This window comes from Triticum urartu, chromosome 5 (genome assembly GCF_003073215.2).
Source record: "Triticum urartu cultivar G1812 chromosome 5, Tu2.1, whole genome shotgun sequence".
NCBI classification, from domain to species: Eukaryota; Viridiplantae; Streptophyta; class Magnoliopsida; order Poales; family Poaceae; genus Triticum; species Triticum urartu.
Genome location: NC_053026.1, coordinates 295,609,136 through 295,633,964, shown reverse-complemented (window position 1 = coordinate 295,633,964; position 24,829 = coordinate 295,609,136). Strand labels below are relative to the sequence as shown.

Sequence of the window (24,829 nt, the reverse complement as noted above, 5' to 3'; positions counted from 1 at the left end):
ATCTTCAATCTTCTGTTTCATCGTGGTGGCCTTGAGCTTCACCTCCATCATCTCTGCATGCACTTCTCTTAGGTATTCCTGAGTATAACGGAGTCTTGCTTCAAGTATTTCTCTGATCTGGCGTATGGCTTCCATGGCTGCTTCACGAACAGCGTCGAAGAAAGTTGCTTGTGGTACACGTGAGATGAAAAAGTACTGCCCCATCGTCTTTGGGCAAACTCCTTTGATACGGTGGAGGTGTACCTCCACATACCAAAGTTCCACTCCCTTTTGCATGAAGGGGTAGCCTTTGTAGACTGCATCTCCTTCAAGGTGAATATGCTTCATCATGTCCTTCAGGATCTTCGGGTAGTCATGATCACTTGTCAGGGTCATGATCGTTTCCGGGCCCTTAAGGAAAGACTCATAAAGGTTCGTCATCTGCAGTTGTAAAACAAAAATGGTGCTCAACATAAGATACACATCTCCTTGGGTACACATTCATATCATCCAAACAAAACTTCAAACTCAATTTCCAACATCCAGTTTATGCATCACAACTCATTTTCTTCCATATTCACACAGAATATTAATTTCCAAGATAAAACATAACAACTCCTTAAAGCCTTTCAGCATATGACATATCAACTTTATTGAGTCATGAATTATTACAATCTCTGAGTAATCTATTACATAACTCAACCTCGCATTCTCATGAAAAGGTGTTTTCCATACTACCCTTATTACTGATATCAGCATCTCCACTACTCAGCTCCAGCTTTCTCATGATTTGAACAATCCCTAGCAAAATGTCCTGCTTCCTTGCAATGAAAACAAATAACTTTCGGCATGTCTCGAGGCTTCTTGGTGATGGTGCCTGCTCCTTGAGTTCCTTGCTTCCTTTCGAGACAATCATTGGCATAATGCCCGACGTCCTTACATTCAAAACAGGTAATATGACTCTTGTCCCTCTTTGCAGAAATTGGGTTGTTCTGAGGGTGTCTTTGTTTTCTCTTCCTGGTTTTCTTCATTCTGATCAAACATTCTATTCCCTGTGGATCAAACTCCACTGCTTCTGTCGGGAAGTATCCCAGATACTCTTTTCTTTCCTTGGTGCAATACTGTGAAAAATGTCCTTCTTCTCCACATGAATAACAGGCATTGGAGTAAAATCTGTTGAGGCTTTCTCCATCAGGGTCTTCAACACTTTCCTTAATCACGGGTTCTTTCATAACTTCTTAGAGGGCTTCTTTCATTCCTTCTTCCCGCTTCCGAATAGTTTGTTGTACCGTGGGGTAAATGTGACACTAAGCTGGGTAGTGGGTGGTTCCTTCACACAAGAAACAAGTCACCTGACTAGTTTGGCATTCCTCAGCTGGGTGTTTCTTCTCACAATGAGGGCATCCATCCTTGTGTTTATCCTAGGTGTGTCCTATTTCTCCGCAAATCTTGCAGGCACAAGGTTTATTTCTTGGGGTATCATGGTGCTTCCGGATAAGACGAGATCTTGTCAGAGTCTTCTTAAATTCTTCCCAAGTCGTTGCTCCATTCCATCCCTGTATAGCTTGATGCATCTGCCACCATGTTGCAGCACTTCCTTCAAAGTATTGAAGAGCATATGATACTTCATTCTTCCTTGAAATCAAATTGCTCCCGAAGTGATTCTCCATGTTCTGAATCCATAGCTCTGCTTCCGGCTAGGTTTTCGGTCCAGAGAATACCAGTCCAACTTCATTCATCATCTACTGGGTCCAAGGGTTTTAGGGTGAGATAAGAGAGGGGTGGGGAGGGATACACACAATACAAACAATAGTTTTGAAGAAACGAGTTTTCTTTTGTGGCTGTTGGGAAAACATCAAACAATTGACAACTCACAAATCGTCGTATCCAACATAAGTATATAACATGGGTTTGGTCTTCTAAGGGTCAAATAATTCTTAGGAATCTTCAAATTCTTCGAGTCTTCGGAGTCTTCAACTGTTGTAGCTTCAACTCTTCTAATCCTATGGTTAAATCCTCTTTACTCTGAAGAGGTGATCGGTTGTCCGATATCTTGTCTTTCTTGGAGTGGCTTCAAATGATCCTCCTTGTGGTCAAACGGGAAAGCGTTTATTCTAACTATTTGAGGTAAGAGGTGATATTTGATAAAATTAGAAAAGATGAGAAGTGCTGAATTCTTTTGAAAATAAAGTTTTAGAGATTTCCTGTCCTAGGGGCTTTCCAGTTTTCTAGGGTCACGTCCTACAGTCAATATGTGCTCTGATACCATATCTGTAGCGACCCGACCTCAGACGGTCAAGCCTCTGTGTATCTGTGCCATCCCTGGGTCGGTATGCTGGCACACACAGTACATCAATTTATATATCAAAGCGCAATCACATGTATAAATAACGTAAAACTGATATATATATATACCTCATAAGTCTCAGCAGAAACCAACAATCGGGTGTGGAGTCCCATCAACGCCATCGGCAGGTTGAGTGTAGACCGTAACCCTGTACCGTACTCTTACTCGTCGGAAGGAACATATCTGCAACATGAGACGTTGCAGCTGTGTAGGTCAGTACATTGAATGTACCGGCAAGATCACTGTAAGAAAAACAGATGATAAACTATAGTATATGCAATATGGCTTTGTGGCTCTGTATCTGAGTTTTGATTGCATAAAAGCTGGTTTTATTTTCTCTACATCAAAGGAATTAACCAGAGTTTGTACTACGGAGTTTTCTATCATGACATGGTTCCACCAACCGATGTCTCACAGCCCAAATCATCATAAGTTACCCACAATTAAGTTATCAGTCCGGTGCTGAGAGTTCCGAGATAGATCCAAGTCCAGAGGCTCAATTTGTCCGTAACCGGGGACACGGCTAATCGATTAGGTTTTAACCCTCTGCAGAGGTTTGTACACTTTACCCGCAAGATTCGATCCCTCTCTTTACATTCTCGCACTTCAGGGTGTTTGAGAACAAGATGATCGAAACATGGTCTTCCAAAGAGTTCCTCTGACCACTGTCCGGTGCTCATCCAATCCTACCGTAGTTCTACATCTGCTAGCACCGTCCCAGCCAGAGTCACAACTAAGGTCAACCAAGCTAGAGCCCATAGTGACTTGCGGTTGCACAGGGAAGCTTCCGGGCATGAAGTATTCTTCCATCTCTTTGAGTCTGGGTGAAGCTTTCCGCAAGATGTCATGGCGCTTCTCCATGCATCCCGGCCAACCACTGGTTTCTCCAGGGTGCCCGTCAACCGTCCTTCACCCAATAGTGTGTATTGAATTCTTGTCTCGAGTCCCGAAATCTTGAGGAGTCCTGAAGATGCAGTCCTTGCCGGTGCCATCAAGAAGTTGTCGCCATTGACGTAGAGTCCTCCTTCTTCACACCCCTCTCATGCACTCATACCAAACCCCGTCTACTATAGCATAGCATTAAAACTATGTAACATCCCGGGTTTGGTAACAGGGGGATGGGTTCATACCTCATGCATTCTACTCAACTAGAAGATTCAATAACACTACTGGAGAGCTTGATGAAAGGGTGCTACCACATGCAAATAAACATAGGTATGGAGAACATGGTCAAAGTGAACTTGCCTGGTATTACTTGATGAAGAATAATAACGCTCTCAGAAACTTGATAAGATTATACACAACTCTCCGATGAAATCTATAATAATAAACATGGCATTCACATAAGCAATCATTCTACCACTCAAAATAACAATCAAAACAACAAGGAAACTCAATAATAAAACTCAAACCAATTCTAAAGAAAACTCGAGGAAAACAAAATCAAGGTTTTCATCACTTCAAGCAACAACAAAGAAATAGTTTTATCCTACTAAAACTTTTCTTAACAGAACCAAAACAAGGGTTTTGCTAACTAACATAAAGGGAAACAACATATAAACTAGGTGCAAAAAGAATCACATCAATATCTATTATAGAACTCCTGTTATGCCTAAAACAAAACTAATAAGAAAATAAAATAAAACTTTTTATTTTGCTGTAAATAAATGTTCACCCTCTGTAACTACAGAAACTAATCTAAAATAAATTATAACAGGGGTAAATTAAAATTCTATAATAACTAGAACAGCAGGAAGCGGCAGCAAGCTAAATAAAACTAGAAAAGCTTGATTTTGACTAAAACTAATTTTAATACAATCTACAAATACCCCAACAAGTCCCTACTGCTAGGCTAGGTCACAACTAACCAGTGGCAAAAAGAATCACCTAAAAACATTAATTCTAGCTCAAATTATAGTAGAAATACTAATCTGACTAAACCTAATATAAAACTATTTTTATAAGATTAAACATGGCCGAATATATTTTCTACAGAAACTACAAGAAATTTGTAAACTAACAAAAAAGGAATCAACTAAAAACAATAAATAACCTAAAAGATATAGATTTTACAAGAACAGAACTATTCTGTTTTAAAAATAGAAACGAAAAAAAATACTAAAAGAAACTATCGGGCGCTACTGGGCCGAAAGGTGAGCGATCGGAAACTAAACAGCTTTTATGCGGCGCAGTGGCTCCGGTGGTCCGGGGCGACGGCGGTGACATCGGGGAGATGCGACAGAGCAAGGCGGAGGTGGTGGTGATCTCAGCGGCGATCGAGGGTGACGGTAGCGAGCGGCACGAGCTCGACAGAGCTCCTGGTGAGCCCCAACTCCGGTGACGGGCGGTGATGCTCAAGGCGGCGAGTCCGGCGATCCCTGGGAGAGGAGAGGATGTCAAAGAGGTGCGGGAGGAGGTGGCGGTTCGGGTGAAGGTGTTGGAAGGGGCAGAAAGGGCTCACCTGCGTCGGGAGTGGCGGCGAACCGAGGCGACGCCGGCGAGATGCGTTCGGCGAGGGCGTGGGCGGTGGTGGGTTTCGGGGTTAGGGTTTTAGGGGGATCGAGAGAGGAGAGGCATAGGTATTTATAGGACATCTTTCTTGGGGAGGAGGTCGAGTCGGGCTAGGGTTTTGAGGAGGGCGCGGACGTCGAGGGCGTCGGGAGCGAGTGAGATGCGCGGGCGCGGCTTGCGGGAGGAGGCAGACAGGGTGGGGTCGGTGCTCAAGTGAGAGATGGAGAGAGGAGAGGGATCGGGCGACTGAGGCCTAGCAGGTGCGGGCGTGCGGCGCGCTGGGCTGGCGGCCATGGGCGCTGGTGGGCTGCGGCCTTACTGGCTGGGCCGGCCGGCCTGGCCAGTTCGGGGGGGGGGGGGGGTTCTCTTTTTTTTAATTAAGGGCAGAGAGGAAAAAAGCTAAATATAGAAACCTATAGTATTTTTATATAGGACATATATATATATCAATAAAATCAGAAAAAAAAACCTACAACGTGAACATTTTTCCAGAGGCAAAATCCAAACTAAAAGAAAACATTTTTTTAAATTCCAAATAAACCCCAATTTGAATTCAAAAACTTTTGGCATTAATTTCTTCTGACTTTTTGGAGTGTCATGTTAGCTCCTCTCATACTTTTGAACAAGTATTTGTTAGGGGTATATGAAATAAATTTTGAATGCCGAGTTGAATCCAAATTCAAATAAAATTCAAATGTCTCTGAAATTTCCAAATGCCACTCAATTTCACACAATCAGTCACACAAAAATCAAACAAACATTCATAAAAATTTATTTAATATAACATTCCAAAATTTAGAATTTTGGGATGTTACACTATGCCTTTTGGGCTCAAGAGCGCCCAGGTGACTTATCAGCGGTGTGTACAAAATTGCCTTCACAATCGGATTGGGCGCAATGTTCATGCTTATGTAGATGACATTGTGGTGAAGTCAAGAGAGAAAGAGACCTTGATTGATGATTTGAAAGAGACATTTGACAATCTCCGGGTCTACAAGATGATGCTTAACCCGGCCAAATGTGTCTTTGGTGTGGCAGCATGCAAGCTATTGGGATTTCTGGTTTCTAACAGAGACATTGAAGCTAACCCGGAGAAGATCAAAGCCATTACTTCATTGGCTAAACCGGCGTGCGTTAATGATGTTCAGCGTTTGGCGGGTCGTATTGCAGCTCTGAGCCGGTTCATAAGTCGGCTGGGTAAGAAGGCTATTCCCCTTTACCAGATGATGAAAAAGATGGATCATTTTGTTTGGAGTGATGCTGTTGATCGGGTGTTTGAGGATCTGAAGAAACAGTTGGCTGAGTCTCCCGTGCTTGCTGCTCCTGTTGATAAAGAGCCTTTGTTGTTATATGTGGCTGCTAATAGTCGGGCTGTCAGTGTAGCTATTGTGGTGGAAAGGAAGGAGGCAGGCGAGGAATATCCGGTTCAACGACCGGTTTATTATATCAGTGAGGTGCTTATTGAGTCCAAACAGAGATATCCACACTAGCAGAAGCTTGTATATGGGGTTTTTATGGCAAGCCGGAAGCTTAAGCAATATTTTCAAGGTCATCCTATCACTGTGGTAAGTTTTGCTCTTTAGGAGATATCATTCAAAACAGAGAAGCCACAGGCCGGGTTGCTAAATGGGCCATTGAGCTCGGTCCTCATGGTTTAAAGTATGTGCCACGCACGGCCATCAAGTCCCAAGCACCGGTGGATTTCATCAATGATTGGACAGAGTTGCAGACGCCTGAGGAAAAGCCGGGTAACACATATTGGACTATCCACTTTGATGGATCCAGACAGCTGGAGGGCTCAGGGGCTGGAGTTGTTTTGACTTCCCCACAAGGTGACAAGTTTTCCTGTGTTCTCCGGTTAATGTTCCCCTGTACTAACAATGCAGCAGAGTATGAGGCCTTACTCCATGGTCTTCGGATGGCTAAGGATATGAGCTTAAGCCGGGTGAGGTGTTTTGGCGATTCAGATATGGTGGCTCAGCAAGTTTCTGGCACTTGGGATTCCAAGGATCCTCTTATGGCGGCTTATCGCTGGGAGGTTGATGCCATTGCAGGTCATTTCAAGGGTTACCAAGTTGAACATATTGATCGCCGGAAGAACGAGGCGGCTGATACCTTAAGCCGGCTAGGATCTCAGCGTAAGCCGGTACCGCCCAATACGTTTTTGGATATTCTGCTTAACCCGTCTGTGAAAGTACCTATAGAGGAGGACTTTGTTGTTCCTGACCCGGAAGCGCAGTTGGTGGTGGCTCTCCATGCTATTCCTGATTGGACGGTTCCGTATTTGGCTTACATGACCCGGGGTGAGTTGCCAAAGGATGGGGTCTTGGCCAGACAGATAACCCGGCGGTCTAAGTCAATGATGATTGTCAATGGAGAGTTGCACCATCGCAACGTTACAGGAGCGTTTCAACGTTGCATCTCTCCTGAAGAAGGCTGTGAGATTTTACGAGAAATCCATGAAAGAGATTGTGGTCATCACGCCGGTTCTAAATCTCTAGTAGCCAAGGCTTTCCGTCATGCGTTTTATTGGTTAACGGCTCATGCTGATGCTGAGGATTTGGTAAGAAGATGTGACGGCTGTCAGAAATTTGCACGAGGAGCTCATGTGCCGGCTCAAGAATTGAGGATGATTCCGATTACTTGGCCGTTTGCAACTTGGGGGCTTGATATGGTTGGGCCTTTCAAAAGGTCCAAGGATAAGAAGACCCACCTCTTGGTGGTGGTTGATAAGTTTACTAAGTGGGTTGAAGCAGAGCCGGCCAATAAATGTGACGTGGCAACGACGGTTCAATTCATGAAGAAAGTGATCTTCCGGTTTGGTTTTCCACACAAAATTATCATAGACAATGGCACTAATCTTTCCAAAGGAGCTATGGAAGAGTTTTGTCAACAATAACACATCCGGCTTGACGTTTCCTCTGTGGCTCATCCTCAATCCAATGGGCAGGCAGAACGAGCAAATCAGGAGATTCTGCGAGGTATCAAGCCCCGGCTTATGGTTCCTTTGTAGAGAACGCTGGGTTGTTGGGTGGAGGAGTTACCCTCCATATTATGGAGCATCAACACGACCCCTAACAGATCTACGTGTTACACACCTTTTTTCATGGTTTATGGGGCAGAGGCGGTTCTCCCTAGTGACATCCGCCACGATTCACCCCGGGTGGCGGCTTATGTTGAGGCTGACAATGAAAAGGCGTGTCAAGATGCACTTGACTTATTGGATGAGGAGCGTGATCTCGCGGCGGCTCGTTCGGCGATTTACCAGCAAGACCTACGGCATTATCACAGCCGCCGGGTCAAAACCAGAACCTTTCAAGAGGGTGATTTAGTGCTCCGGCTCATCCAAGATCAGACAGATATGCACAGATTATCACCATCTTGGGAAGGACCCTTTGTGGTCAGCAAGAACTTACATAATGGGTCATACTACCTTATCGACGTTAGAGACAACAAGGACTCACGCACATCGGAGGAGGAGACCCGTCGGCCGTGGAACATTGCTCATCTTTGGCCCTACTATACTTGAGCCTCTGGCTCTCATGATGTACATAATTAGCTGATGTATATATTATAAGCAGTATAATAAAGCCGACATCCCTGGCAATTCAGGGCCTCTGTCGTTTTTCTTTTTCAAAGCTGAGTCTTTATCATCATTTAAGAGGTTTGACGCCCACAATTTCAAGGACCAAAGAGAGTTGGATGCACAATACAGCTCAAACATAGGTCCCTGATGATCACTTGGGGGCTTCCTGCTCATCGAGCATAGCTGTCGCTACCCTCTTGATCGGTGCAATGCCAAAGTTCATACGATCACTTGGGGGCTTCCTGCTCATCGAGCATAGCTGTCAGTACCCACGTGATAGGCGCAAGGCCAAAAGGTTATATGGTCACTTGGGGGCTTCCTGTTCAAACATAGGTGTATTCACCAAAGAGAAGATAGATGTCGGTACCCTCTTGATCGGCTCAATGCCACGTTTGTAAGTATGTCACTTGGGGGCTTCCTGTTCAAACATAGGTGTATTCACCAAAGAGAACATAGATGTCGGTACCCTCTTGATCGGCTCAATGCCACGTTTGTAAGTATGTCACTTGGGGGCTTCCTGTTCAAACATAGGCGTATTTGACTGAAGAGAACATAGCGTTACTACCCTCTTGACCAGGTTTGTTCAAACATAGGCGTATTCGACTGAAGAGAACAAACTCTGACCGGGTCGTCCTACCTGTAACACCAGCTGCTTCAACTCCATCAGCTCATCCTGATTGACCCGCCGAACTCTTAACGATTAGTCTTTATGGTGTATTCGACCCAGATCTGAGCTCGATTAAGGTTCAAACGGTGGCTTGTCATGCGAGAGTACGGTTTACAGAGTCAGATGGACCCAGGCTTCATAAGCCGCCTTCCTTGAAACTTGGATAAATCGGCCCATGATACTGTTGCTCCGGCCCCACGTACTCCTCATAAGTCTTTGAGCAAGACCAGACTTATCTAGGGTTCAAATGTCGATTGGGCACACCGTGACTCAGGATCACGACAGCACGAGCAATCCAGTGGCTCCGGCTAGTTTCATTGAAGATGACACTTTACTTTGACAGTCTACAAAAGCCATGAATGTCTTTTGATTTCTTATTCGTATTTGAGTTTTTCGCTGCTTTCCGGTTTTTTATAAGTTGGGCCCAACTGCCCTATTTACGGCTCACATTGGAAGCATGCTTTGGGTTTATACAACCCGTCGCGAGGACAGACTCTAAATCACCAAAGCGTAATGAATATCATGGTTGAAGTTATAGTTTTAACACCTCTAAATTGCACGAAGCTGATAAGCCGGCAGTTTAAGTATATATCATAGGTATGTTATTTTACTTAGCAGTTATCAGACCAACCCTGGTCATGGACTATTCGTCCCCAGCGGCTTTAATTGGGTATCATGACCCGCCCGACGGTAAGCTGCCAGGGCCCTTGTGTTTTCTTTATGTGCAGGATCATAATAATTCAAATCCGCATAAGTCAAAGACTATCATACAAAGAGTGGTTTTTTTAAACCGGTGGATCGTCAGTGTTACGGAAAACAGAAAACATGCGTGATGGCACGGCCAATTCAAGTTTTAACTACCTTATTACATAGCTCCATGAGCCAACATGAGGTCAAGTGTTTTGTCAAAGCTTAAGTCTTTAACCCGCCTAGCGGTTCACTCTTCTTGGTCTTGCTGACGGGAGGCCTCCGGTTCATCCCTTGCCAGTTCTTCTTCCTCCCCCGCCGTCTAGAAGTTTGGTTTCGACCAATCAAAGCCACGCAAGGCGAAGAATTCAGCTTCGTCGTCAATCAGATTGGACGGGTCAATATCAGGGGCGAAGGTGTGCTTACGAATCGGCGGAATTAAGTCCATCACGTTGTACGTAGGCGTATGGATCTTCTGATTGTCCGCATCATACGCCGGCTGATATTTGGAAAGATTGGTCTCTTCAGCGATGACTGTTTCATGAGGACGAATCACTTTGACACAGGCGGCAAAGTCTTGCTGATCGAAAGAGGTTCCGTCTTCCTTTAAGCTAGGATACCCACTGGCCACATCTGCCGGGTCTAATTCCGGTACCCATATTGTGGCACGGCTCAAGGCCGTCGCAGCGCCGGCTCTTGCACAAGACCGCTTTATTTCTTGGATTCTGGTGGGCAGGATGGATAATTTCTTCAGCACATCGCTTAACAGATTGGGTCCTTGATTAGTCGGGGAGATGGTAGCCAATGTACGTTGAGCTCCAGTATATAATTGCTCAACAAGAGTATAAACCGCCTTGATCTTCACAAGCGTATCTTGGCTAAGGTTGTTGCTTCTGGGACCTGAATAAGTATGATTCACGTTCGACCTTTCGGTCTCAGTGTTCCGAGGCCATATCTGCATATGCTAGACTCGTCAAGTTTAACCTGAGTATTCTACACATGCAAAACTATCTTACACCTGTTGTATGTGAATGTAGAGCTTATCACACCCGATCATCACGTGGTGTCTCGGTACGACGAACTGTAGCAACGGTGCATACTCAGGGAGGATACTTATACCTTGAAATTTAGTGAGGGGTCATCTTATAATGCTACCGCCGTACTAAGCAAAATAAGATGCATAAAAGATAAACATCACATGCAATCAAAATATGTGACATCATATGGCCATCATCATCTTGTGCCTTTGATCTCCATATCCAAAGCACCATCATGATCTCCATCATCCAGGGGCAGAGACAGGGGGCGAGCAGGGGCTAGACACCCCCAATGATCGTCCCCCCTCAATGTCTCACGGGCCATAGTACTAGTATTTTATGTTATATGCGCTAATTGGCCGGAGATAATGACAACTTAATTAGCAATTCAGCCCAAAAGTAATGTTTAATCAGTAGACCATGCAAGCCAAGCCCAAATAGTGGCCCATCTGCCCGTCCTGACCACCGGTGAGCAGGAGGCCTACAAGTTTGATCGTTTCGAACTCTGTACGTTGATCTGATCCAAAATCTGATCCAAAATCGATCTCCCAATTCCCTAATCGCTAGGGTTTCTTGCCGCCACTCAATGGCTCGCTGCACCTCCGCCCGGCCGGCAACGACCAGGCACTGCTTCCGTTTGCCGGTGCTGGTGGCGCTAGGAGACCCCGCAAGGACCAAGTTGCTTCCAGCTTCTCCATGGTGTTAACCGCTCTATTGAGCCATATGTCATTGAGTCCGTCGAGTATGTGTTCATGATCTAAGGCTTCGTTTGTTCATGATCTAAAGCTCCGTTTGAAAGGTATGTCCACATAAAATATCCCTCGCAGCCGGTTCATTCTTTTCTCTGGATTACAACCTAACATCCTATTAATCAAGCATGTAAGAGGATCTCTGTTAATTTACTAATTAGACGTTTCTTTAAAAAAAAATGCCCCTAATTGATAACATGTATTTCCTAATTAAATATGTTAGTTGTATATATGGATGATCTATACACAAATATAATTGTTAAGGAGATCATTTATAAGGGGTCACGGGTTGCAATATTTTCAGTTTCGATTCGCCCCCCTATGTTCAATTCCTGGCTCCGCCCCTGCCACCGTCACCGGCTTGACACCTTGATCTCCATCGTAGCGTCGTTGTCATCTCGTCAACTATTGCTTCTACAACTATCGCTACCGCATAGTGATAAAGTAAAGCAATTACATGGCGATTGCATTTCATACAATAAAGCAACAACCATAAAGCTCCTGCCAGTTGCCGATAACTTCTACAAAACATGATCATCTCATACGATAACCTATATCACATCATGTCTTGACCATATCATATCACAAAATTCCCTGCAAAAACAAGTTAGACGTCCTCCACTTTGTTGTTGCAAGTTTTGCGTGGCTGCTACGGGCTTGTAGCAAGAATCATTCTTACCTACGCATCAAAACCACAACGATTTTTCGTCAAGTGTGTTGTTTTAACCTTCAACAAGGACCGGCCGTAATCAAATTCGATTCAACTAAATTTGGAGAAACAGACACCCGCCAGCCACCTTTATGTAAAACAAGTTGCATGTCTGTCGATGGAACCGGTCTCATGAACGTGGTCATGTAAGGTTGGTCCGGGCCGCTTCATCCAACAGTACCGCCGAATCAAAATAAGACGGTGGTAAGTATTATGACTATTATCGCCCACAACTCTTTATGTTCTACTCATGCAAATCATCTATGCATAGACCTAGCTCGGATGCCACTGTTGGGGAACGTAGTATGCAATTTTAAAAAAATTCCTATGATCATGCAAGATCTATCTAGGAGATGCATAGCAATGAGAGGGGGAGAGTGTGTCCACGTACCCTCTAGACCGAAAGCGGAAGCGTTAGGTTAACGCGGTTGATGTAGTCGAACGTCTTCAGGATCCAACCGATCTAGTACCAAACGTACGACACCTCCGAGTTCAGCACACGTTCAGCTCGATGACGTCCCTTGAACTCTTGATCCAACAGAGGTTCGAGGGAGAGTTTTGACAGCACGACGGCATGGTGACGGTGATGGTGATGTGATCCGTGTAGGGCTTCGTCTAAGCACTAAGACAATATGATCGGAGGAGTAAACTGTGGAGGAGGGCACCGCACATGGCTAAGAGAAATCTCACATTACTTGGATCTAATAGACTAAACATCCTCTTGTTTGCACTTGTTTGTGGGACAATCGATTGCAACATTTTACTCATAGCTGACAGTTGTTTGCCCAATTATACTACTTCTTGTTCCACTCCTCAACTTGTAGAGAAATCTCACATTACTTGGATCTAATAGACTAAACATCCTCTTATGATTTGGAGGCATCTTTCTATAGGGTTGCGTCGTCCTTTTAGAAAACCATCAATTCTTCTTTTGTAGACAGAACTTCCTGCAAATCCACCTCATTGATGATCTTGTTGCTCCTCCCCATCTCCTTAATCTGAAAAACAAGTGAGGAATTTTAGCATTGAACAAGCCAACAACCCATCCCATGTTTAGCTCATGCCACCGCCAACGATCCTCTTCTCCATGGTGCATGTTAGACGTGGAATTTTACCGAACGAGAGATGTTCTTGAACAACCACTCCACTCAACTGATCTACACGAGAACAATCACCACCACCAATGCCACCAACACCGCCGCCTGCGCTGCTAGAATCACTCAAAAGCGCCACTGCCGCAAGAGGGTGGGATTTGCCCGATCTGACGGAAAAAATCACCAATAGAAAACGCCACCAAGGAACTTGAGCTCGAATACCAATTTGTTTAAGACCCGGATTGGATCAGGGGGAATTTGGGACAGTAAATATGGTAATAAAGAGAATAGGTAGGATTTAAGTTTAAACCAAGAGGGCCACAACCCGATTTATAAGGCTGGACCAAAAGCTCGTAGCTCACGAGCTTAATGGGGGCTCGATAGCTTGGCTCGTTAAGCTTGTAGCTCACTTCTTAATGAACATAACAAATCACTGATTTCAACTTATTAAGCTTAATGAGCTTAACAAACGAGCTAGCGAGTGTCACAAGCAGCTCATTAAACTCGTTAGTACAGCACAAGATATATTTTTATCTTGTGTGGCAACATTTTTATAGCACCTTGCCCATCTAGCCAACCTAGCCTATAGGAGGCAACTAGTACACCTTCTTCTATATTCATCATTTTCCTCCGTAAAAATCACATCTACGCTCACATCCCATAGACCGTGACATGTTGTAGTCTATTAACGAGTGCTTGTTAGTGCTCATGAGCTTAATGAGTTCCAAATGAACAGAGCCATCTAGATTTTCTGCTCGTTAAGCTTAGTGAGTTGAGGCTTAATGAGCACAAGCCTTAATGAGTTGATTAGCTCGTTAAACCACCCACTTACATAGGTAGTTAATTACCCACTACAACGGTTAATGTACTTGCTCCCTTTCAGAATATAAGGTGTATCGATTTTTGTGCAAGTCAAACTTATGTATGTTTGATCAAGATTACAAGATTATAAAATAAATAAAATATGAAAATACTTTTCGCGATGAATCTAATGATACAAATTTGTTACTGTAGTTTTTCTTAAAACTTGATCAAACATGCATATATTTAACTTTAGAAAAACTATACACCTCATATTTTGGAACGGAAGGAGTAAATAACAGGAATAAGCACTCTATAACGGTTAAAGGGATCTGACGGCTCATCGACGAGATCAGGCAAGGAGCCATGTGATCCGTAGGATCCGATCGAAACGGTATAGCTAGAAATGCTACACCTAACTGAAGAATTCGAGAGCTTCAGGTTCAGGTTGTGACACCAGCATAATAATCCTCCTCCTTCCCGCCATTCACTCCCAACCTTCCAAGCTCAAAACCATTTTTTGTGTGGCAAAGATAACGAAACCCATCTCCGAACTTTGGTTTGTGCATGTGTGTAGGTGCGTGCTCTTCATGCATGCCTGTGCCTGCCTCTCCTCCCTCGGAGCGGCCAGCGCGCATTCCCCGCAGCCATGGGCCAATGCTGCACAAACGGAGCCGGGCAGGCTGCCGCTGCCGACGCGGCGGCCGAGGCAGAGCCGCCGGCGCCCCCAAAGACGCCGCGCGGGGACAACGCACCGACCAACGATGGCCCGGCTCCTGCTCCTGGCGCCGCCGAGGCCGAGCCCGCCTCTGCGGCAACCAAGGCGGACCCCAATGCCAAGCCGCCGGGCCCCGTGGGCGAGGTGCTCGGGCGGCCCATAGAGGACGTGCGCGCGACCTACACCATCGGCGAGGAGCTCGGGCGCGGCCAGTTCGGCGTGACCTACCTGTGCACCCACACGGAGACGGGGGAGAAGCTGGCGTGCAAGACGATCGCGAAGCGGAAGCTGTCGGGCGCGGAGGACGTGGAGGACGTCCGGCGCGAGGTGGAGATCATGCGCCACCTCTCCGGCCAGCCCAACATCGTGGACCTCCGCGGCGCCTACGAGGACAAGCACAACGTGCACCTGGTGATGGAGCTGTGCGCCGGCGGGGAGCTCTTCGACCGGATCATCGCCAAGGGGCACTACACGGAGCGCGCCGCCGCCTCGCTGCTCCGGTCCGTGGTCGGGACCGTGCACACCTTCCACTCCATGGGGGTGATGCACCGGGACCTCAAGCCGGAGAACTTCCTGATGCTCAACCGGGACGAGTCGTCGCCCATCAAGGCCACCGACTTCGGCCTCTCCGTCTTCTTCAAGGAAGGCGAGGTGTTCAAGGACATCGTCGGCAGCGCCTACTACATCGCCCCGGAGGTGCTCAAGCGCAAGTACGGCCACGAGGCCGACGTCTGGAGCATGGGCGTCATGCTCTACATCTTCCTCTCCGGCGTCCCTCCCTTCTGGGCGGAGAATGAGAACGCCATCTTCACCGCCATTCTGCGCGGTGAGGTCGACTTCGTCAGCGAGCCGTGGCCCAACATCTCCCCCGGAGCCAAGGATCTTGTCAGGAAGATGCTCCATATCAACCCCAAGGACAGGCTTACGGCCACCCAAGTCCTCAGTAAGCCACTTCTGCATGTTCTTTTTTCCTCCTGTCAAATTCTTGCTTCGTGCACACTTCTTTTTTTGTGCATGACCAAGACAATCGATGCCCTGAAATAACTTGAGCTTTTTCAGACCACCCATGGATCAAGGAAGACGGAGACGCCCCCGACACGCCGCTCGACAACGTCGTTCTGGACAGGATGAAGCAGTTCGTGGCCATGAACCAGTTCAAGAAAGCCGCACTGAGAGTAGGCGCATAGACTGACATTGACAACACTTCTTCAGGTAACTAACTAATCTTTGATAACTTTGCGGCGAACTTTGCGTAGGTCATTGCCGGGTGCCTGTCAGAGGAGGAGATCAAGGGGCTCAAGGAGATGTTCAAGAGCATCGACAAGGACAACAGCGGCACCATCACCCTCGAAGAGCTCAAGAACGGGCTGGCCAAGCAGGGCAACAAGTTTTCGGACCATGAAATTCAGCAACTGATGGAAGCAGTGAGTCTTATTAATTCAGATGACACAACCAATCAACGACGTGGTGTTACATAGAGTATTTGACATGAACGGAAATTATTTTCTGCTTCGATTTCCAGGCCGATGCCGACGGCAATGGATTGATCGACTACGAGGAGTTCGTCACCGCGACGGTGCACATGAACAGAATGGACAGGGAAGAGCACCTCTACACCGCGTTCCAATACTTCGACAAGGACAACAGTGGGTAAGTTGAGCACCAACAAACTGATAATTAGTACAACCTCTGTTCCAAAATATAAGACGTTTTGGCAGTTCAATTTAAACTGACAAAAAAATTATATTTAGATTAGAAACAGAGGTAGTATTTCCTGGAAAAAGAAAAAAAAGAGGTAGTACATCTCAGGCCCCTGGATTCAGGATTTTTGGATACTCATATACCTCTCGCAGGTACATCACAAAAGAAGAGCTGGAGCAGGCCTTACAAGAGCAGAAGTTGTTCGACGCCGAGGAATTCAAGGATGTCATTGCCGAAGCCGATTCCGACAACGTAAGAAGGAAAAATACATTCGAAACAATAGATGGTAAATGCGTCGAAAGGAACTGAAACTGTTTTCTTGACGACGAATGCAGGATGGGAGGATAGACTATTCAGAGTTCGTGGCGATGATGAGGAAAGGAACGGGCGGTGCGGAGCCATCGAACCCGAAGAAGAGGCGAGACCTAGTCCTATAGTGAAGCGTTGCTACGGTGTCTTATGTATGTCAACAGAGTGCAGAGTTGTGACTGTAATGTGCATGCTGCTTTCTTTTGGGAACAAATCCACATGAAATTTGAAAGGCTTACATTGAAAGCAGTTCAATTCCTGTAGGGTTGGGGGGGAAAGGAATTTGTGTTCCGAAATGAGTATGGTTGGCATCCGACATGACGAGCAAATTACTGGTTCGTGTGGTTGAGCAAGGAAGCTCCTGAATTGTCCAAATCTACCACTACGGTAGATTTTTGCTGCCGTAGGTAAAGTGGTAGCAAATTCAAATGGATGTGTACAATGTGGTGGTTTTTTGTATTTCACTCGAGCACATCCGACTGTCTCCTCTCACACATGCCATGGCACTCTAGAAACATCAATCGGACATGTGCAAATGTAACGAACAGGAATGCATGCACACATCCAAATTAGATTATGTAAAGTTATGCAGAAGTTATCCTAATAAAAAATAAAAATTATGCAAGGTGTTCAAGACGTGTGTCGAAACTACAATCTGTTTCCACCGTTGTGGACCTCATCACGATCTTCAAAGCTACTCTAGATCCAAATGTACATGTTGCAATGAATGTTTTCACGAAGGAACTTATTGTGATTAAAAGCAAGTTTGTACTATGAATCTGCTTTTCTCTCACAAACCAAGTATGTATAACCGATTGGTTCATGTTTGTTATAAATCGTATGTGCACGAAGCAAAGTTTCAAGTGTACGAATCATATGTACAATTTTCAGAAATGCCTTTACAAAATTTTAAGAGTTTGCACCGGCATTTTCGAAAAGAAAACGAGTGTGACAAAAAGCAATTTGTAATAAAGATTGTGGCGCAGTCAATCCCAGTGTACACAATGGCATGTTTTGGTTTATAGCAAACTCAAGTAAGGTTCATCGTAAACAGGTGGTGGCGGATATGATGAATTGCACCCTTAATTGATTTTGATGGTTTGTGACAACTATTCGAGAGGACCAATGGCAAAAAAATATTGAGACTAATCATTTCAGTGAGTTTATTGTAGGTACCACAACTAATTTTCTTATACAAATTTCTTACCCCCCCCCCCCCCCCCACACACACACACACACGCACACACAATTTTTCAAGTTATCTACATCAAGCTCGGCTTGCTTTTAGTGAATATCCGCTCTCTTTGTTCAACTTACCCACCGTAAAGAAATATAAAATCATTTAGATCACTAAAGGTCTAAACGGTCTTCTCTTTCTTTACAGAGGGAGTATAGTATGAATCTTTCTAAGCCCTGGTACTTTCAAAGACTTATCTTTTGGTACTATCTGGGCACTTTGAGTCATTCGTACTTAGAGAACAATTCCTGGTTCTACAGTTTGAAATCATCATTTTCTTTGTTCCAGAACTGCTAAGCCTTTGAAACATCATGTGTTTGGATCCGGCACTTCCAAGCCGTCTCGGTTTGCTTCTTTGTGAGTCACAGTATATAGTCTGGTACCTTCGCTCTTATTCATGCAGAACTTCAAAGATGTGACTTCCCTCTTTCTGCAATTTCTCGTTTTGAGGTTTTGTATGCACTACGGAGTAATTGGTTTTACCCAGTACTTTCAAATTGTTTGCCGAGGAGAGTAGCGATTTGGACGGTGCGATCTCTCGCTCACCTAAGTTCATTGGGAGTCAGGCGTTGGCCATGGAGCGTGGAGTTTCAGATGTTGCTGCCTTTCCCTCATCTGCGACCATCGAGCAGGTGATGCCTGTGAGTGGCATGGCCATTGAGCCAAGTGTGTTGGCGCCTACTAAATCCAGATGCTTTCTTCGTGAAAGAACTTTGTGACTTGCTCATGTCCTTTTGGATTGGAAGGTGCATGATGTCTTATGTCGAGGTGTTCTTGTCGTGATTCACTTGGCATAGTAGCAGTTTCAGGGTTTGTGGATGTTGTGCATTTGGAGAGTTTGGCAAGGGCCAACTATGCGGTAGTGGAGTTTCTTGCCATTCGGTCTCTCGTCATGTCCTTTTGGATTGGAAGGTGCATGATGTCTTATGTCGAGGTGTTCTTGTCGTGATTCACTTGGCATAGTAGCAGTTTCAGGGTTTGTGGATGTTGTGCATTTGGAGAGTTTGGCAAGGGCCAACTATGCGGTAGTGGAGTTTCTTGCCATTTGAGTAGTTAGTCCGTGCTCCGTGTGTGTATGTTTTCGCCCGGTTTTTCTTAAATTAACTAGGCAATTCTCTTCTTCTTAATAAATCGATGGGGCAAAACTTTTTGCCTCCGTTAAATAAAAATGTTCTATGTTCGCGAAAAAGGTGCTGCATTTTTCATTCGGAGCCATCGCTCAACTTTTCACCTTTCAAGTATTCCCTCCGTTCGAAATTACTTGTCGCAGAAATGGATGTATCTAGATATATTTTAGTTCTAAATACATTCATTTTCGAGAAAAGTAATTCCGAACAGAGGGAGTACTATATTTTCTCTGATTTTGAACGTTACCTTGGACTTTCAAATTTATTTCAACTGTTTCAGTAGTTCCTCAAGTTTTCTCCCGGCACGTCCCAGCCCAATTACCTTTTGCAGTAACGGTCAGATTTTGGACTCTGTATATATACTCTCATACCCATTTGTGGTGTAACGCATCATAACCAACCGACTCTATTCCACCACAAGTCATTCCACTCACCCACTCAACTCCTTGCAAGCCGCTCCACACCACTCCAGGTCCATCTCACTACACTACACTCCTGAATTCCCTACAACGCTAAAAATATACTCCCTTTGTCCCTCAAATGGATGTATATAGCACCAAGTTAGTGCTAGATACATGCTTTTTCAGACGGAGGGAGTATCAGGTTGCCGCTAATTGATGAAAAGGCAGGTAGTAAACGTTTAGGATCTGCGACTGCTTCACTGTGATGTGTTAAACTTCTCTTGTAAGCTGTTGTGAGGTAGTATAGTATTTCAGAGTACAATAGGTGAATGCATGAAGCAGGCTCCAGCGTTTGCTCCTTGTGATCCAATGCATGACGGTACAGACGATATGGAATTTACACCAGCCCCTGACAAACCCATCGAATCTGCTAGCACATGGAGAAGATCTAGATGGTGCTTACATCAACTTTGCTCTTGGAAATTTGGAAGGCGGGGGTGATCCAGCTGCCGCAGTTGCACTGGATCCCTGACCAGTTGAAGTACCCTAGGCGCGCCCCGCAGTGGATGCACGACAGCTTCCCCTCCAAAGCGCCATCTTCTACTGCTTCATCATGAGCGACATCAGATAATGAACAGACTGGTGATATGCTATGGACTGCATCGATATACATATATGTGAACGCACTATGTTACTGCAAGAGATGACTTTACCTGGAGTCATCCACTTGAGAGGCTCGACATACAGAGAAGAACAATCTTGTTCCTTGTTGTGTGTGTGGCCTTTCCTCTTGTCGTGCCACGCAAAGCTAGAGTTGCCCTCACCAGGTGTGTGGCCGATAACATTGTCCTGTGCAGCAGCGATCCTCCTGCATTTCTTGCAGCGGTATGCTGTTTTAAGGGCCTTCTCCTTGCCTGACAATTCCTGGGTAGGATTAGGCTGTCGAGCAACTCCAGGATCGTCTTCAAATACATGGTTTCCTATTTTCTCTCCAACTTTGTAGGACTGACCTGCGACAAGTAATAGGCAAACACTTAATCAATGTGCTGCTAAGATTGAGAAATATCACTGGGGCGGCAAGTAGAGCAACTGAATCTGCTTGATATGATAAAATTTTACAGAATCTATGACAAACTGTTCTATTTTCAGCAAGAGAGCACCTTGCAACCACAAGAATTAGAAGGCCCACAAAGGCAAGGGAACCTGACGAAATGATAAATGTTGGAAAATGACCAACCTAACAACTTTAAGCGGAAGCGCCGGTATAAAGAACTTGAAGTATCAACCTTGAAACCCATTTCTTCAAACAATTTTAACTGCAAGGTATAGGAAATTCAACTTAATAAAAGAAATCTAGTGAGATATAGTGCAACCAGTTCATAATGAAAGCTTACCTGGTCAAGGAAACCGTCGTTTGGGCAAACGGACTCGTTAATTTCCTTCAAGGACTCTAGTGCTTCTGGAAAAAGAATAAAGTAGTGAATGCCACAAGGATTATAAAAGGTGGATCAGATAATTCAAGCAACGTACAAACTAAAGATTAGTGTATTACAAATTTTGCTCAAAACAAAAAATATATATCATACCTTCCAGAGATTTCTGCTCTGTCCTCATTAGATATGCCGTGATGATGGTAGCACTGCAGCATGACAGAAATTCCAAATAGATGTTATATAGTGAACGTGGATGGCATCATCATAAGTGAAAAATACACATTCCCCATTTCCAGCACATCAATTAGGAAGTTATATGTGGAAATTGCAATGCATCCTATAATAATTGGTTACCAAGAGCCATGAGTTGTCAGCTTTCTTACTTGCTAAACATTCTTAAGCTCAAAAACATAATGTCTCATGTGACTAAGAATATCTTTTATACTAGAACTCACTAAACTTATCATTACTTACTATAGCAGGATTACAAATAACAAAGAACGCCGATAAAAATATGGAATTGCATTAAGCCACATGCACCAGTTAAAACAAGATTTGGCCCCCTTCACAAGAAGACTATAGTTTCAACTACAAGAAACTTCTATTTAGCTTGTCAAGCTCCATTACAATTGGACATATGTTAGACCAGTGTGACCCTGAAAAGAGGTGGCGCTTCATGGGTTTATCAGGTCTGTAAGTCAGTTTCAACACCACCTTGCTTGCCTGACAATTCTATCGCTAACCGCAATCCATCACAGGTTGCTCGAGAGACATGCTGCAGCCATCTTGCTCCGGCGAATTTAAAAAAAAACAGTATCCTCTTGCAAATCATACCCATGGCTCCTCATTGCTAGGGGCAACACTGATAAGCTCATCATAGCCAAAGTATATGGCAAACTGAAGTAACGCCAGAGTCACCAACCACATTTCAAAACTCCTCCATCCGCCACCACTCCCAACCTAACTCTCAAATGCTTTAGCTGTCAGCGTGTCGTATCGGACTGTGTTCAAACCTCCCACACATAGCCAGGCTAGCGCAAATTGGCACCTCATGTAACTCAACAAATACCAACTATCTGCCATGAACTCCCAACGTGGTTCACCATAGAAAACGGTGAAGCCTGCTGGCTTCCCATGGTCACGCACAAACACATCGATGTGGGACTTCAAGTGTTTCACGTCCACCTCTTCTCAACAGAACAACACCAAAAGACCACTCCCCTCTTAACTGAAGAGGCATGCTGGAGTCTAAGGATGAGACAACCACTTTCTGCTCTCTTAACTAGTAGCACTTTGCTTTCCGAGAGAAAAAAAATTGAGATATGCAATGCAGCCTGGAGCTTACAAAATGCCTCAGACTGCCCACAGCCTCAGCAGGTCAGATTTAAAATTTTATTATGCCTGGCGGGGGTGCTCCAGATTAGCAGCATCCACCAGTTTTGCGTTGATAGGCATGGTCCCTTCTTTTCTAGCTTAACATCACTATCACCAGCCTTCACCTCTTTGTTCTGGTTGGCGGGCAACCAAACATGCCCTAATGCTGCCGAGTGATACGAGTAGTTAAAAAAATCTATTAACCGTGTATTTAGCCAAAAATTAGATGATTTGTGTATTTTCTATTCAGCAAAACGCAGTTTCTAGCTAAGTGCCCAGTTACTAGTTTTATTTGCAGTTATTGTAAGTGTTCACTACATCTCCCTCCCATACACATGCGTACATAAACAGGATTGGAACATTAGTCACCATAGCAAGTGAACATTTTAATCCGTGTTTACCAGATGTATCCAGTTAGAGCATCAGACAAACAGAAATTTACGAAACAAACTGATATCTATGTAAGTAGATGGCAGATTATTGACAATGATTACGGCGTATCATACATCTTTCAGATGCATCTTATAGAACGGGCAGCCATGTGGACCATTTGTGCTAGAGTTTATGTAATGTTGAGGTGAAACACGACCGCAAATTGAGTTTGCTCCATTTAGCCAAATCATTACAGATGGACATTCATGTGATTTGAAATGCTTACAGTTACTTTGCAGGAAGGTGTTCACAAGATAAATATGGCAACCAAACTAAATTTTCGTCACATGCAAACAAGGATATAAAGACGAAGAACGAAGTCGCGGCATCAATTAAGATCGTCTACAAAAACATGTAAAAGCTCGAATGAAACTATGAAATACAGGTAGTGCGTGATTACTTCTCCTTGATTAAGCATTTCACCTGAGACAACAAAAACGTGGGGCTTGCAGAACAACGGAAGCAACCGGAATCAGGTGATGATAAGCAAGCGTACCTCCGGGAGACCCCCGCGAAGCAATGCACGAGCACGTTTCCCGCCTTCCTCCCCTCGTCGATAAAATCGAGGCACGGCTCGAGGTGGTCGAGCAGGTTCTCCTCCTCCGTGTCCTTGAGCGGCACGGCCATCCGCGTCACCCTTAGCCCTTCCCCGGTCCTCTCCACCACCCGCATCAGCCGGCCCGGGGCCACCGCCGAGGGCGTCCCGTCCTCCCCGGCGACGACGCAGCGGACCTCCTCGGCTGGCAAGGAGAGGCCCGGGCGGTAGTCGGTGAAGAAGGAGATGGAGGCGGAGCTGACGACGGAGAGGACGTGGGTGATGTCGGTGCCGTCCGGGAGGGAGGCGGTGAGGGCCGCGATGGCGTCGTTGACGTCGCCGAAGTAGAGGTGGTCGCGGACGAGGTCCGGCATGGCGGTCGGGACCGGGGCGTCGCGGGAGGTGGCGGCCATGGGCGGGCGGGCGGTGCGGATGGGGAGGAGGAAACGAAACCCTAGAAGAGGAGGGTTTGCATTTGGTGGGTTGCCCTGCTGCTGCTGTCTGCTGTTTTCGCTGAGCTCTCGCGCGGTTGCAGAATTGCTTTTGGAACTGAAATTGCAGTTCGAAATTGCATAGTTTAGTCAAACTAGTCCTGAATGACCAGGACTCGAACGAGTCAACGACTCAACGTGGTGACACTCGGCAGGACATTCTCTTGGTAGTACTGCATATTGATTTAGTACCTTCCTCAGTCACGCGCTTGGGGTAGTGCAAAATGGAAGAGGCCCAACTCCAACACACGATCCTAAAAATATGTCCGGCCATGTTCGGGTAAATGGACACAAATCACGGCCCAACATGCAGGAGCAAATAGATAAACGTCTGGTTTTTTTGTCCGTCATCGACCCATTTCCGGCTCCACGTTTGCATCAAAATGGACAGCGCGCGGACGGGTGGGGATATGCCCTTGTCCTCTCTTGGCTCGCCCGTCAAGAATACAAACGCTTTTTTTTTTCTTCCCCTCCCCCGCGCCCCCACCCCCCGCTACGGCCATAGCCGCCACCGCCCGCCATTTTCTCGGGCCGCCTTCTCGCTGTCCAGCCTAGCCTTGTCCTCTCTCGCCCCGTCGACGACACACAACCAGTAGATTTGTGGTTGCCGCCGCTGTCGCTGGATTTGGCGCATCCGGCCACTGGCCTTGCCATGGATTGGCCGAGTGCCGGACCACACAGCCCCGGCAACGCCTCTGCGCCGCATGCAGGTACTAACTCCGCTTCTAGCCGCTCGGATCTATGCTGACGGCGGTTCGCTGGCAAAGATTCGCCCGGCCGCCGCCCGGGCTCGGCGTTGGACCAGCAGCTCGTCGGCTCACCGTTGCAGGTCATAAAATGTGACGACTACCCGCGGCAGGTCATGTGCCGGGTTTCTGCCATGCCGGAACATCCCGGATGGGTG

General features: G+C 45.7%; 2 protein-coding genes across 2 annotated transcripts; one reads left to right on the top strand and one right to left on the bottom strand.

Moving 5' to 3' along the window:
• Nucleotides 1-14,756: 14,756 nt before the first annotated feature.
• On the top strand, nucleotides 14,757-17,144 carry LOC125555911 (calcium-dependent protein kinase 25-like). Its single transcript, XM_048718714.1, has 6 exons — nucleotides 14,757-15,828; nucleotides 15,945-16,060; nucleotides 16,142-16,309; nucleotides 16,408-16,535; nucleotides 16,739-16,838; nucleotides 16,922-17,144. The coding sequence occupies exons 1-6, from the start codon at nucleotides 14,817-14,819 to the stop codon at nucleotides 17,021-17,023; spliced, it is 1,626 nt and encodes a 541-aa protein (XP_048574671.1). The 5' UTR covers nucleotides 14,757-14,816; the 3' UTR covers nucleotides 17,024-17,144.
• A 2,748-nt stretch (nucleotides 17,145-19,892) lies between these two features.
• LOC125508667 (dual specificity protein phosphatase 12-like) lies at nucleotides 19,893-23,970 on the bottom strand. Its single transcript, XM_048673429.1, has 6 exons — nucleotides 23,396-23,970; nucleotides 21,247-21,299; nucleotides 21,055-21,119; nucleotides 20,898-20,976; nucleotides 20,374-20,670; nucleotides 19,893-20,263 (listed from the first exon to the last, which is right to left on the bottom strand). Exons 1-6 carry the CDS (start codon nucleotides 23,845-23,847, stop codon nucleotides 20,109-20,111), a joined length of 1,101 nt encoding a protein of 366 aa, XP_048529386.1. The 5' UTR covers nucleotides 23,848-23,970; the 3' UTR covers nucleotides 19,893-20,108.
• Between the last annotated feature and the right edge of the window lie 859 nt (nucleotides 23,971-24,829).